Source organism: Protopterus annectens, chromosome 10.part0, assembly GCF_019279795.1.
Source record: "Protopterus annectens isolate FY-2018-M chromosome 10.part0, PAN1.0, whole genome shotgun sequence".
Taxonomy (NCBI): Eukaryota; Metazoa; Chordata; order Ceratodontiformes; family Protopteridae; genus Protopterus; species Protopterus annectens.
In genome coordinates, this window is record NC_056744.1 from 706,462,091 (window position 1) to 706,474,783 (window position 12,693).

At 38.3% G+C, this 12,693-nt stretch overlaps 1 protein-coding gene across 2 annotated transcripts in view; it reads right to left on the minus strand.

Annotated features, from left to right (window-relative positions):
- LOC122813289 (FRAS1-related extracellular matrix protein 1-like) overlaps positions 1-12,693 on the minus strand; it is a 1,751,891-nt gene that overhangs the window by 838,628 nt on the left and 900,570 nt on the right. For both annotated transcript variants that reach the window (XM_044085535.1, XM_044085536.1), the window contains exon 21: positions 1,765-1,909. In XM_044085535.1, coding sequence (XP_043941470.1) covers positions 1,765-1,909 — 145 coding nt within the window. The remainder of the gene's footprint in view (positions 1-1,764; positions 1,910-12,693) is intronic.

Sequence of the window (12,693 nt, forward strand, 5' to 3'; positions counted from 1 at the left end):
ACTATTTAATTTTTTCCTAAGACAGGAAATGATGTCATATTCTTTATTGAAACTTGTGTATAAATTACTGGCTCCTGCCAGGGTTTCCTTTTATACTACTGAAGAAAGCTATATGCTGAAACCGGTCTAGTTCACTTGTTTCTATAATAAATTTATTCATTTCAGCTCATCTTGGGTGCTGGCACTTTATTTTGATGCACATTCTGAGAACCTCAGTCCTACCCACTGCACTACTGACCTATATAACAAATACTTGTCACTTCCTCTCCTGAAGCTTTCATGTGCTCTTCCCATTTTAGCCACAGATCTTCCCATTACAATCTTCTTCCCTATCATCATCTCAACGAATCCTAAAAATATATCTCAGATATTCTACATCTAACTTTGTTCAACTACCTACTATCACAAGCCAGTAACATTTTAGCAGACTGCATCCACTGCTGTTCCAAAGTTGCATGAAGATTGTATCCATTCCATAGTGCAAACACTTTACCTCCACCCTGCATTCTTGCTGTTAACACAGCCATAATTAAAGCTGCTAACCAAACAAAAGCATTTTTTTGTATGTTACTCCTGACTTTAACCTACTAATTCCCTAAACATTGTGCATCACTAATCAAACATACAAAAGTAGCTTTGAAGAAATACTCTCATGCTCTCATTACAATCCAAAAAAAAAAGAATCATAAGTCATGCACAAAAATATATTTCAGAAAAATACACTGCTAGAAAGGTTTTCAAATAACCCAGGTAATGACAAGGTTCTGTGGTACCATTATTATGCAACTCTTGCTAAGTAAGTATAAACTTTTAGAAAGAGCGTGTCCAAAATATACCTCTCCTTAGCAAAAGACAGGTCAATTAACTGAAAATTCCAATTTACCCAAAATGCATAGTTCACAGGGAGCATGAAAGAGTTGCTTTAACTTCTTCCTACATTTCAGCATTTGAGTGGCTGATGTGGTGAATCATAATTACAGAAAGACTGGGAACAAAACAGCTGGACTACTGTCTCAGGGTAACTTGTATTTCATATGGCAACATTATAAGAATTGTTAAGCCTGACTTAATCCAATGGCTCGCGTCTTTTCCTTACTTTTATCTTGTTTTGGCATAAATTATACTTTAAAGCAGTTTATTTCTTTAATAGATACATATTAGAATACCATTACATTTCCCAGACTAACTTGTTTTGCCATTTTTTTTTTATTTAACATTTGTTTAACGGGAAAGTCCAACTTGGAATGAGCCAATTTTCAGCATAGGCCCAGGGAGAAACACTCCAGACACATGCCTTTGTAACATGGGAAGAAACCAGAGCTCCCAGAGGAAACCCACACGAATGCAGAGAGGACATGCAGACTCTGCACACAAGGCACCCAGCTAAGAATCGAACCAGAGAACCTCTTGCTGTGAGGTAACAATGCAAACTGCTCCACCACTGCATGATCCAAGTTTCATAGTATCATAACACACTAACTATGATGTCAGAATCCAACAGATAGAAGTATGCTACAGTTTTCAATTTAAAAACATGAGATCAGTTAACTAACAAGTTTTTACCTAAGCTAAATATATTGACTCCAAGAAATTTTAGAGCAATATGTCAATAAAGTAGAAATCACAGCTGATATTAAATAACAGAGTTGATCAATTTGGAATGCCTCTTTGCAAAACTAACTTATGATAATGTCATTCTGTAAATAAATACATAGTTCTGAACATTGTAATTGCACTGTAAAACATTTTGCTAAGACTCCTAACCTGTATAGTTGAGGTCTTTCATCATTGATTGGTATAACGTGAACATATACAGTCCCTTGGACTGTGTACTTCCCATCTGTCAGCTGAATGGTGAAACTATCCTTCAGAGACTCAGTGTCATCATGCAAGTACATTAGGGTCATTCCTATAAAAGAATGTACAGAATGTTTTAAGTATTTTATTAAAACAAGTCTGTTATCATCTTGCAGCAAATCAACTCAAACTATAACAAATTCCTAATATAACAAAAGGAACAGTCAACAATGTTTTCAATATTTCCCAAATCTACCCCTTTGTGGATATTAAAATGGTTTAAATTAAAAATACTAGCAGTATAAACAAGGAGTTGAACAGCTACAAGGAAGAACTTTCTGAAAGAGTTAAAACCACAGCTATCATTACACATTTTCATATTCAAAATAAGACATCATTAGTGGAGTTACAGCTGCTCAGATCATTCTTGCATCCCTCTCTGTGTTTGTGTTTACTGCACATACATAACAAGCACATTGCTTCATTAAAGACAATACTTTAAATGTACTACAAAACAACAAGACTTCTAACAATGTCTTACAGCTGCAAATTCGGCAAGAGCAGATATGGTTCAGTGCTTACAACTATGGACAATACCTCAGTAATCATTCCATAGTCAACAAAAGAAAAGCTACCGCTGCTGAAAGATGAGATAGGTTTACCTTTGAATTGTCATTCGCTGTGTGTCAGATGTGAATAATGCTGAAAGTGCAGCTGCAAAAAACGACAATGCCAATTCACCATGTGTTTGAATGGTAAATAAGTGAATGCTTTTTTGCCATTCAAACACGTGGATCAAATGTTGGAAATAGCTTTCCAGCAAACCATTTTCGACATTTGATCCTTCAACGTTCTCCGTATTTCGGTAATACGGATCACACAACAAGATGATCGTATATATCATGTGCGACAAAACGAAGGTAAACCATCTATATATCTATATATGTATATCTATATCTGTGTATATATATATATATATATATATATCTGTATATATATATATATATATATATATATATCTGTATATATATGTCTATATCTGTATCTGTGTTGTGTATATATGTATATATATATATATATATATATATATATATATATATATCTGTGTATACATATATATATATATATATATATATATATATATATATATATATAAAATAGTGTAATCTAATTCTCTCAATTTCAGTATCATTCTCATGCTCACCAGTCAACAGGTATAGGAAGGATCTGGTCATTTTGTCTGGCTCAGCCTTTATACATCAGCTTCCTATAAATATTAGGGAGTGGGACCAGGTGGAAAATATGTAGACTGTTGAGGGAGCGGTTAGGAGGCAGGAAGCTTGAAGTGCTAGTGAGGACAGTGATCTTGGGAAGGAGGTATCCTATGGTGCCCCTCAGAAGTTGGTCCTAGTTTTGTCTCTATAACACATGCTCATCTTAGGCATCACACAGGGCATGGGAAAAAGCTATCTGTCTCTTTGTAGATGATAGTAAGTTTAGAAAAGACAAATCTGATGGAGATATAAGCACGGAGAAGAATATAAGGAGGCTGAAGTCATGGTGATGCATCTGGAGAAGAGACCAAGGGTACAATATGTGTGTGAAGCCAGACTCAAAAACACAAAACAGCAGAAGAAGCTGTGGCTACATTTACAGAAAGCATGGGTCTTTGAAGTCATTGTGAGAGGACAGCAGGTAGAATATACTAGATGCTAGGGTAATAGAATATACTAGATGCTAGGGTAATTAAGTATGTGAATGGCATCTAAACGCATGAGGTTGAGCCTGCTTATTGAACAGGCTCTGGTAAGACCATAATACTCTAAGATGTTATGGAAGCTGTGCAGATAGAAGGATGTTATACTGCTAAACATTTTGAAAAGAAAGGCAACTTGAATGGCGTGCTGGATGGAAAAAATCTGATATAAAGACAAGCATACAAATGCAATGCATTTTCACTACAACAATTTAATGACAAAACATGAGATGGGTACATATAGCATTATTGGGAACAGATCAGGCTAGATAGGTAGTGCAGGGTAGATACAAGGTGGCATGCCTGTCAGGAAAAAAATAAGCAAAGTTCATGCTAAATAAACATTGACATTAGGAAGAAATTCTTCACAGACAGAGTTTAAGATTGATGTAATAACTGCCAACTTTAGTCAAAGTGACAAAGACAGATGTGACATTTAAAAATGTCAGGGATACCTCAAACAAGAAAAGAGAAAGGAGTTGGACAGTCCAGACTGGCTTAAAGTCTCCCTTTCCTGACATACATCATGCTGTGTTATTATGAAATGTTATACTCTCACCACCATCAAGCTTTCATTCTTTAGTTTGATAACCTAAGTAATATTTTGATCACTCTGCACTGATACCCAGATGCCCATTTTCTTGACATCCACTTTGCCAACTTTATTGTCCTACCCCAAGGCACCAGAATACTTTCAAAACAAATACCAAAGGAAACATATTTAAAGACATTTTAGCATACAGCAGTCCTCCATGTATCTTGCAATGTGGGCCCCCCTCCCCCCCAACATCCCTAAATATACTACTTCTGAGTTGTCAACAACTTAGAAAAAAGGGAAGTACGATTATTTCTCTTTTTGGTGTCTGTGACCTTGGAGGTAGTATATTTACTGACAAGAGTATATGGTACATCTGCCACATTAAAGAGGTATAAAGGAGATCATCGCTTTGAAATAAAATATGATTGCTAGGACCACCCATTTCAAATTATCCTTTTATAGCATATACTGCAGCAGAACTGCCACAGTCAGTATTGTGGGCATGGAAAATTGTGGGCAAATCAGTTAAGGGACACCCTTTCAAACATATAAAGGGTTACCAGCAAGCTGTCTGATAGCTTACCCCATTGTGACTAGCCAGTACATCAGTGGTGCTGGCTTGCTGAAATACACAGGACTGGGAAGGGGGCATTGTTTAGATATATACTCAATGTACGGAGTACATTCAATATGGTAAGGCCATGTATTGTGTAAAAACTGCTTATGAATCATTAGAGGTTTTGGTAATCAAGTGTACTGCATACCAGCCCTTCTCCACTGTGCATTGACATTTATGAGCAGAGATCATAGTCTGCATATTCATGGATCTTTTACACACTTTAAACACTTATGTCCTACATATTAATGAGCCCCCAGACTTCCAATTTAGGTTAGATTTATACATGCCCTTTTCTTTCTTACCACCCCACTCTACTTAACTCACTTATATCTATGCCCACAAATGTGTGTAACCTAATGGGGTAATGTGCCTTACATAACCTAGAATGCAAGCCAAGCTAGAAGACAGAGTTTTTGCCCCATGAAGTACAACATCATTGCATGTACTCCATCCTATGGTTCAGAATCTCAGTCTGCTAGATTTCAGGCAGAATTTAGTTCCACACATCCCTAAATGTGCTGTTTGTGAGTACTCCTGGTAGTACCCATTATAATTCCTTTCCTTCATTAATGACTCACATGGCCTATTAGAAATTCTTATTTGAATTTTATTATTCTTCATAAAACTCCTAAACTAGTTCCCTTCCACAATAAGTAAACAAGCTGCTTTGTGTTGACTTATAGGTTCATAGTTTCATAGGTGTGTACTAGGCTAATGGCCCTGGAGCTATTACAAGCCTATAGAAGTGGCCTGGCATCGTGCTGCCCAATGTTATTTCCCCATGCCTCTATCAAGCAGAGCCACTGGAGTGATCCCCAGGGTGAACTTTCTATTTCCCATCCACTCATCAAAATTTCTCTTGAAGAAGGCCATGTGTTGCATGTGGTGTGCAGAAAGCACCCCTGCGCTACCAGGCTGTAACTCATTCCACACGTTCTGGCCTCAGAACATGGACTGAAGCTCCAAAGGTGGTGGTGTCTCCATATTCATAAAGGGTATGCACACCTCCAGACTAGTAGCCCAGCATAAAGTAGTTATTAAGATTTCTGGTGATCAATAGTGTCCAGGAAATAATATAACTGCACTCCTTCTCTCACCAGGAGAAAACAGATGCACTAATCCCAAGATGACTACTGAGTGGCACAATGTGGGCTCTCCAATAAGTGATGGTCTTCCAATAGATGCTTAAAGGTAAGATGAAAAAAAAAAGGTTTATCCTAAACACTGCAGTGTGCACGAGAGGAGTTAGATGTGAAAGTAGGTAACTTAAGTTTTACCTGTCTAAAAAGTTAAGTTTTAGTGTAGAGTCACTATTTTTAAAACAGCAATAAAGATTGAAAGGGGGTGGTCAACTTTGTATTCTGGTACTATGGAATACAGTAGGATGGTCAATAAATTTAAATAGTTGAAGGGGAGTGATTTTACAAAATAATTTTGTGCATACTCACACCAGCTAGTAAAAGCAGAGAGGAAATGAAATATATGGTCAAATTAACATAAGAGGCAGGAAACTAGAAAGACAATGGTGTTAATTTCTCTCTGACTCACAAAAGACAGAGCTGTGGTCTCTTTTCAAGTTTTACTATGTAGTTAAAAGCAGAAAACAAGTAAAACACAGTGTAACGAAAACAAATTACAGTATACAAAATAGATAAAGGCAATAAAGTAATACAAAATCCAACAAATAAAAAGCAAACTAACCTTTCCCTCACAGCAAACTGTAGCAGAGTCTGGGTGAGCCTTTCCAATTGTCACATTTTTAGTTGAACAACCCACTGTTTAGTCAGTGTGGGGTTAATTTCATTTCCTCACTACTTCCATCCATGTACCTTCTATCCTGTGTATACTCCTGGCATGTCTGATACCTTTCTGAAGCTGGACTTTCTCTACTTTTATTGGCAGTTACCTTATACCTTCGAATCCTCAAGTAATTCACTTTGTTAAGTTTAAAATATTTGTTTAGAATATTTTTATTCCTGCCTTTTACATAACATTTTTTCAGTTACTATTAATATTTTTAGTACCAGGTCTTGAAATATTTACCTTGTTGTAACTTGCTGTTATACTAAGTCTGCAATATGTTGAACATAGCATAATTAAATGTTTTGCTATGTGTTTGCTATAGGTCTTTGGTATTTTGTGTAAAATGTTGAGCATACTATAATTACATGTTTCATTATGTGACTGACAAGAGTTTTTTTCATTGAGTTTTGCCTATGGATCACGCAGTTGTAGGAACTGGAGGGGGAGGTTCACATTGGCAGGCTACTGTCAGCCTGCCCATTCTCTGCAGGGGGGAAGTGACTTTGGTTTGTCACTTGTGTGACACCAAGTGGGAGTACTAGCTGATGCATCCATGGAGCATGAACCTCCCAGCAAATATTGCCTGTGTGCACACACACAGACTGGGAGACCATATGATGGCATGTTCACTGTGGCTGGCAGCAGGAAGTGGAAGCTTGCTAATGTGGTAAAGTGCCCCAAGGGGCAAACTGCTCCTTTGGAGAGTAAAAAAAACAGTTGCATGTTTGCTTGAGTGTACAACTGTCTAGCTATTTTTAAGCAGCCTGTTAAAGATACTGTGCTTCTATAACTCAAGGTAGCAAATTCACTTTCTAATTGTTGAGGTGTTTTCACTGGTTTACTGTCAAAATTCTGAAACACAGTTGTTCGAGTAATGACTTACTCAAAAAAATGTTCTAGAATGAAAACATTATTCACTCAAAACAATAAAAGTGGTAATGTCAATAATTTGAATTTGACATTATCGGCATTGCCCAGCTTACCTTGACATCCAGTGATTTCTTACAAACATTTTGCAGGGGGGGGGGGGGGGGCAAGCCACTAATTATATATTCTAACTCCGAGATCATACTACAGTGAGGAAAAGGGTAACTTTCCCGATCACCAGTGTAGTGCTATCATCAATGAGAATGTCAACCTCGCAATAGCGAATGCATACTAGCATTCGTTGTTGTGGAGTCAAATATTTTCCAGATTGGAGAAACGTGAACTTGAAACTAGCCTTTTGACCATCACAGTTTGCATAACTACCATCCAAAATTTTGATAGTAAATCTTCTTCATTATATGCACTTCAGCATTTAATTAAGGAAGTAAGAAAGGAAGAAAAGGAGGCATATAACTGTTGTAAGAAGGAAGAGGTAGCAGAAGGATATCGCTAAGGAGGGAAAAGTAGCGGCAAGATATGACTGCACAGAGGTTAGGATGAGGGCAGTAATAGAAATTAAAAAGATGAGTACTAAGGTAAGCTGCATATCATACAGCGATGAAGCACTGAATATGACCCATATGATGCAGCTTTGATTAGTGGTCTTAACACTGAAGGGGCCAAACTAGGATGATAGCAGTGAGTGGCCGACACTGATTTGTCTCTCTTGGGGGTGGGATTTGGTCTGGCCTGCCACAACATTAGATCATGCTATGAAACAAGAATACAGTATGCAGCATATAGACTAGAATTATAAACCTGGCTCTAGCAAAGTGTAACAGCTTTCCAAAAACCATGTTCAGGAGCACACATGCCTCTATTGTAAGGGGATGTTGTAGTTGTCATCACACAACTAAGCATGTACATCACCTGACAGAAGTGGGCACATAAATGATCATGATGACTGCTTAGATGACAGCCTCCCATAATTAACTTTTTTTTCTAAGGGGCTCATATAAGCAGGAAGAATGATGGCCGGCAGAAATGGAGATCAACTGAATGTCAAAATAAAAAAGGAAAGCCTGAGGTAGTAAATGAACTTGCAGAAAGAATAACATTATGAACTAAAGGCTAACACGGTCTTGAAGAACATTGTTGGAACAAAAAAGGTAAGATAAAGCTGTTCAAACTGGATAGTGGCATAAGAGGAATAAAAGAAAATGGGAAGCCAGCCAAAACACTGAGTGATTTACTACAGTCATTCATACAAAGGAACAACAAGTCAGAATAGAATGGGGAGCTGCAGAGGGGAAGGTGGTTACAGTACAAGCACGCATAAAAGTATACATGTTGTCAACAAGAATAAGAGGCAACAGGCATTATTATTATTATTATTATTCATTCTTGCTGGAAAAAGCAGATGTACTTTGATTTGCCTTTTTTAAGTTCTTTTATTAGTGGTAAACGCTCTTTTCTTTTGGCCATCACCTCAGATGAATAATCATTAACAAACCGGATTATGTGCTCTCCAGATTTGATCGGGGAATTAGACCAGGCAGTTTTTAATATAAGTTCTTTACCTTGAGATGAAAAAAGTTTGACTATGACTGACCTGGGACTGTTTGTTGTTTTGTTTGATGCTGAGATTGCCTTTAAGGGTATGTAAGCTCTCTCAATCCCATAGGAGACAGCCTCCGGAAGCTTTAAAATGTCTGGAAGCCAAGTACTAGGAAAGTTCACATTATTACTACCCTCAGTTCCTTCTGTTATTCCATAAATCCGGAGACTGTTGCATCTGGATCTATTTTTCTAGAGTTTCAATTTTGTCCATTAGTGAAATATTTTATCTATTTAGTGTGTCAATATGTTTTTCATAGTCAGAAATTCTGTTTTCTATATCAGTTAATATTTCTTCTATATTTTCTATGTTCAAGTTCTGTTGCTTTGTCATTTCCTGTTGTTATTGGATTTACTTTTAATTATTCTCTTCAAAAGTATCCAGTTTCTTGTACATTTTATTAAATTTCCGTGACAAGCCTGCATTATTGTTAATAATGATTATATATCCTTCTTTATTGTTTGGTCAGACATTGCATTTTTTGTGAAGCTCATCTTTTCTCTGCTCCTGATGCTTTCTCTTCAGGTTTGTGGTGATGCAGTAGTGTTGTCGCCTCACAGATAGATGTTGCCCACTCGATTCTCAGTTAGAGCGTCTTCTGCGTGGCGACATGCATGAATGGGCCTTCCTTCGTCGAAGGCTGTGCGTTAGGCCCAGCAAGCCAGCACGTAAAAGTCTACTGCCAATCATTAGCGGACCGGAGTTCTGCTGTGGTGACCCCTAACCGGGAAAAGCGGAAAGACACAAACAATTTGTAGATAATGCCAATTTTTTTTATGTAGACTTCTTATACCATTAGTTGTGATATTCCAGCAAATTTGAACTGTCCACAATCAATATTTTTTATTTTTTCCTGTCAGAAATAGATTTTAAGGCAGAGCTGAAGAAGGATGCTGCCACTCAGTTCACATGCTGCCCCCCCCCCACACTCTCACTATTTTCAGTAAATATAGCTGACTGGAAACTAACTAGAATAGCAGTGAGCAGAGCATATATGTAATAAACGTTGCTTCAGTATCAAGTGAAATCTAATACAACCTTAAGCTTTACAGTTTGGTTTCCTGCCCACAAGGTAAAGACTGGGTAAACCTTCCTCCACACTGGAGCGGCATTGAGCAAAAGGACTGCTTTATCCATTTGGTTGTTTCCCTCCACTTGAGAGGGCCTGTCACGCTCAACTGGCTGACTGATTTTGACTGAATTTAGGTTACTGGACCCCTTCAGGGTCAGAGCTTCAAAGTAGACCCAGACCCGATACAAACCCATGGAAAGCTCTTGGTTTAAAAGCATCTGCACCATCTCAGAACTCCAGTTCAAGGAATAACCCCATGAACAGGACCAGGACCAGAACCAACCCAGCAATGACCATTTCAGACACCTGGAAAATTACTAAAGGACTATATTTGCTTAAAATGGGAAGAAACCTATCTGACCCAATGTATATCTAAAGGTCTCATCCTGAAAGGTCTACAGATAAAGAAGCAACCACTATGCAGGAATATAGATGAAAAACTCGGCACCCAATGGGACACCACCATAAGGGAGACCTGCCTCAGACCCATGGACCTATTGCTGATCCACAACAAAGAGCAACAAAAGAAGACAACAATCAACATAAAAGCCTATAAAGAAATCTGCAGCAAAGCCCATGAGCAGACGGACATATTCAGGCTATCCAAGACAGGATTGCTAAGTTCGAGTAGAAGATCAAGGAAAGTAAGATCCGTAAACTCAGAATGGACTTAACAAACAACACACACAACAGCCAACACCCCCAAAAAGCAGCCCCTATTAACGACGCAACTACAGGGAGATGCAGTACCAAGTCCCAGGATTTTCCAAAGGACCAGGAGACACTAGCATCAGACCTGACAAAATCCGACCAATGACCACGCTCCAGGATACCAATCTACTCAAGCCGGACCACCCAGAACAGTGGCTGGACAACACCTCTGAGACCCAACAGGAACCAAGCTGCAGTACCTCAAGGAACACACACCCAGGAATGATGCCAACCACAAGCCCTGATGTCCCCCAAGACAAAGCACCAGTACAATGTCAAGAACTGGCAGGGGACGTGAGATCTCAAACACCTATGGCACCTACCAGAGGCGGACCTCCCGGCACAGAGTTGATGCAACAGGGAGACAAGAGTTGACTCACAGAGGTCTGGAGCCAGCCAAGAAAGGAACTAACTGAAGCACAAAGCAAGTTTCTAATAAAATGACTCACTTTTGTCCCACAGTGAAGAACCAGTTTAACACACACCATCATCAACTTAAGGGTTTTTACAAGAAAGCTGCAGTTGTAACTACACTTCCACAATAACTAGAGTAAAAAACAGGAAAGCCTTCCCACCAGTGTTAGAACAGTAGCCAGGAGAAAACTGAACAAGTTCTGCCCACCCCCCAACCCAGTTATCATTGCGTTTCAAGACAAATGTGAGGCAGACCTGAGAAAACTTCTCAATAAACCACCACAAAGAAGAATATACAACCTAAGCAATGAAGACGCCAATGCACTTAAGGAGCTGAGCCAGGACAAATCACGTGGAGTTATGAAAGTCAACTAGGGTGGAGGAATCCCCGTCACTGACACTGACATCTACAATCTCAAGATCAAGAAAATGCTCAAGGACAGACACTTCTATGAACCCACCAACTAAGAGCACATTAGAGGCACATATGAAGAAATCTCCAACAGCCATGACAACCTTCACCAAGAAGGAATGATCAGTGAGAAATTGGCTGATTTTCTTACAGTCTTGTTCCCCAGACTTCCTCAGTTCTTTTGGCTACCCAAGCCACACAAGAATATGCGAGATCCTCCTTACAGACCAGAGGTAGCTAGAGGGGGCTCCATAACAGAACCAATATGCCTCTACCTGGACTACAAGATTAAACCCTTAGCTGAAAACAAACTCTCCTATATACTAGACTCTATGGACTTTAGATAAAATTAAAAACATACTAATAAGTACAAACTGGTCGAACAATAGCACCACGAAACAAATAACCAAGGCAATCCAGTGAACACACAGAGCTTCTTTATTTAATACAAGCTCAGCAGTCAGGCACTTTCATCCTGAAGGGACTTCATCAGAACTTCTGTAATAAATTAACACCACATTATATACTCTTACAAATCACATGATACTATCACATGATATTTTGATAAAAAACATTTGCTAAAAAGTTGCTATAATATATTTAAAACTTAAAGTTATTGTAGAAACTATTGTCTAACACCCAGTCCTTATACAGATCCCATAAAACATACTAAATGTACAAAAAAGTGTGCATTGAGCTTGTATTAAATAAAGAAGCTCTGTGTGTCTACTGGATTGCCTTGGTTATTTGTTTTGTGGTAAAATTAAAAACATTCCAAATAGTAGAAAAACTACCACCAAAAACTCAGCTAAAGTGTCCCAAAGAATCAAAATGAAATAAGCAAACAAGAACAAGGACATAACGATGACTTTCACTGCTGCCAGTTCAAAATACTTTACTAGTGCACGAAGTAGACACAAACGCTTTCACAATACAGCTTCATCAGATGTAACAATACATTGCACAAAACACACCCTTTTTATACTAATAATGAAAATCACATGACAGAATTGCTGAAACATTATGTTGAATAAATTGGTCTTTATAACCCCTCTCCTGTAAGTGTTGAACTGCTACACCTACTTG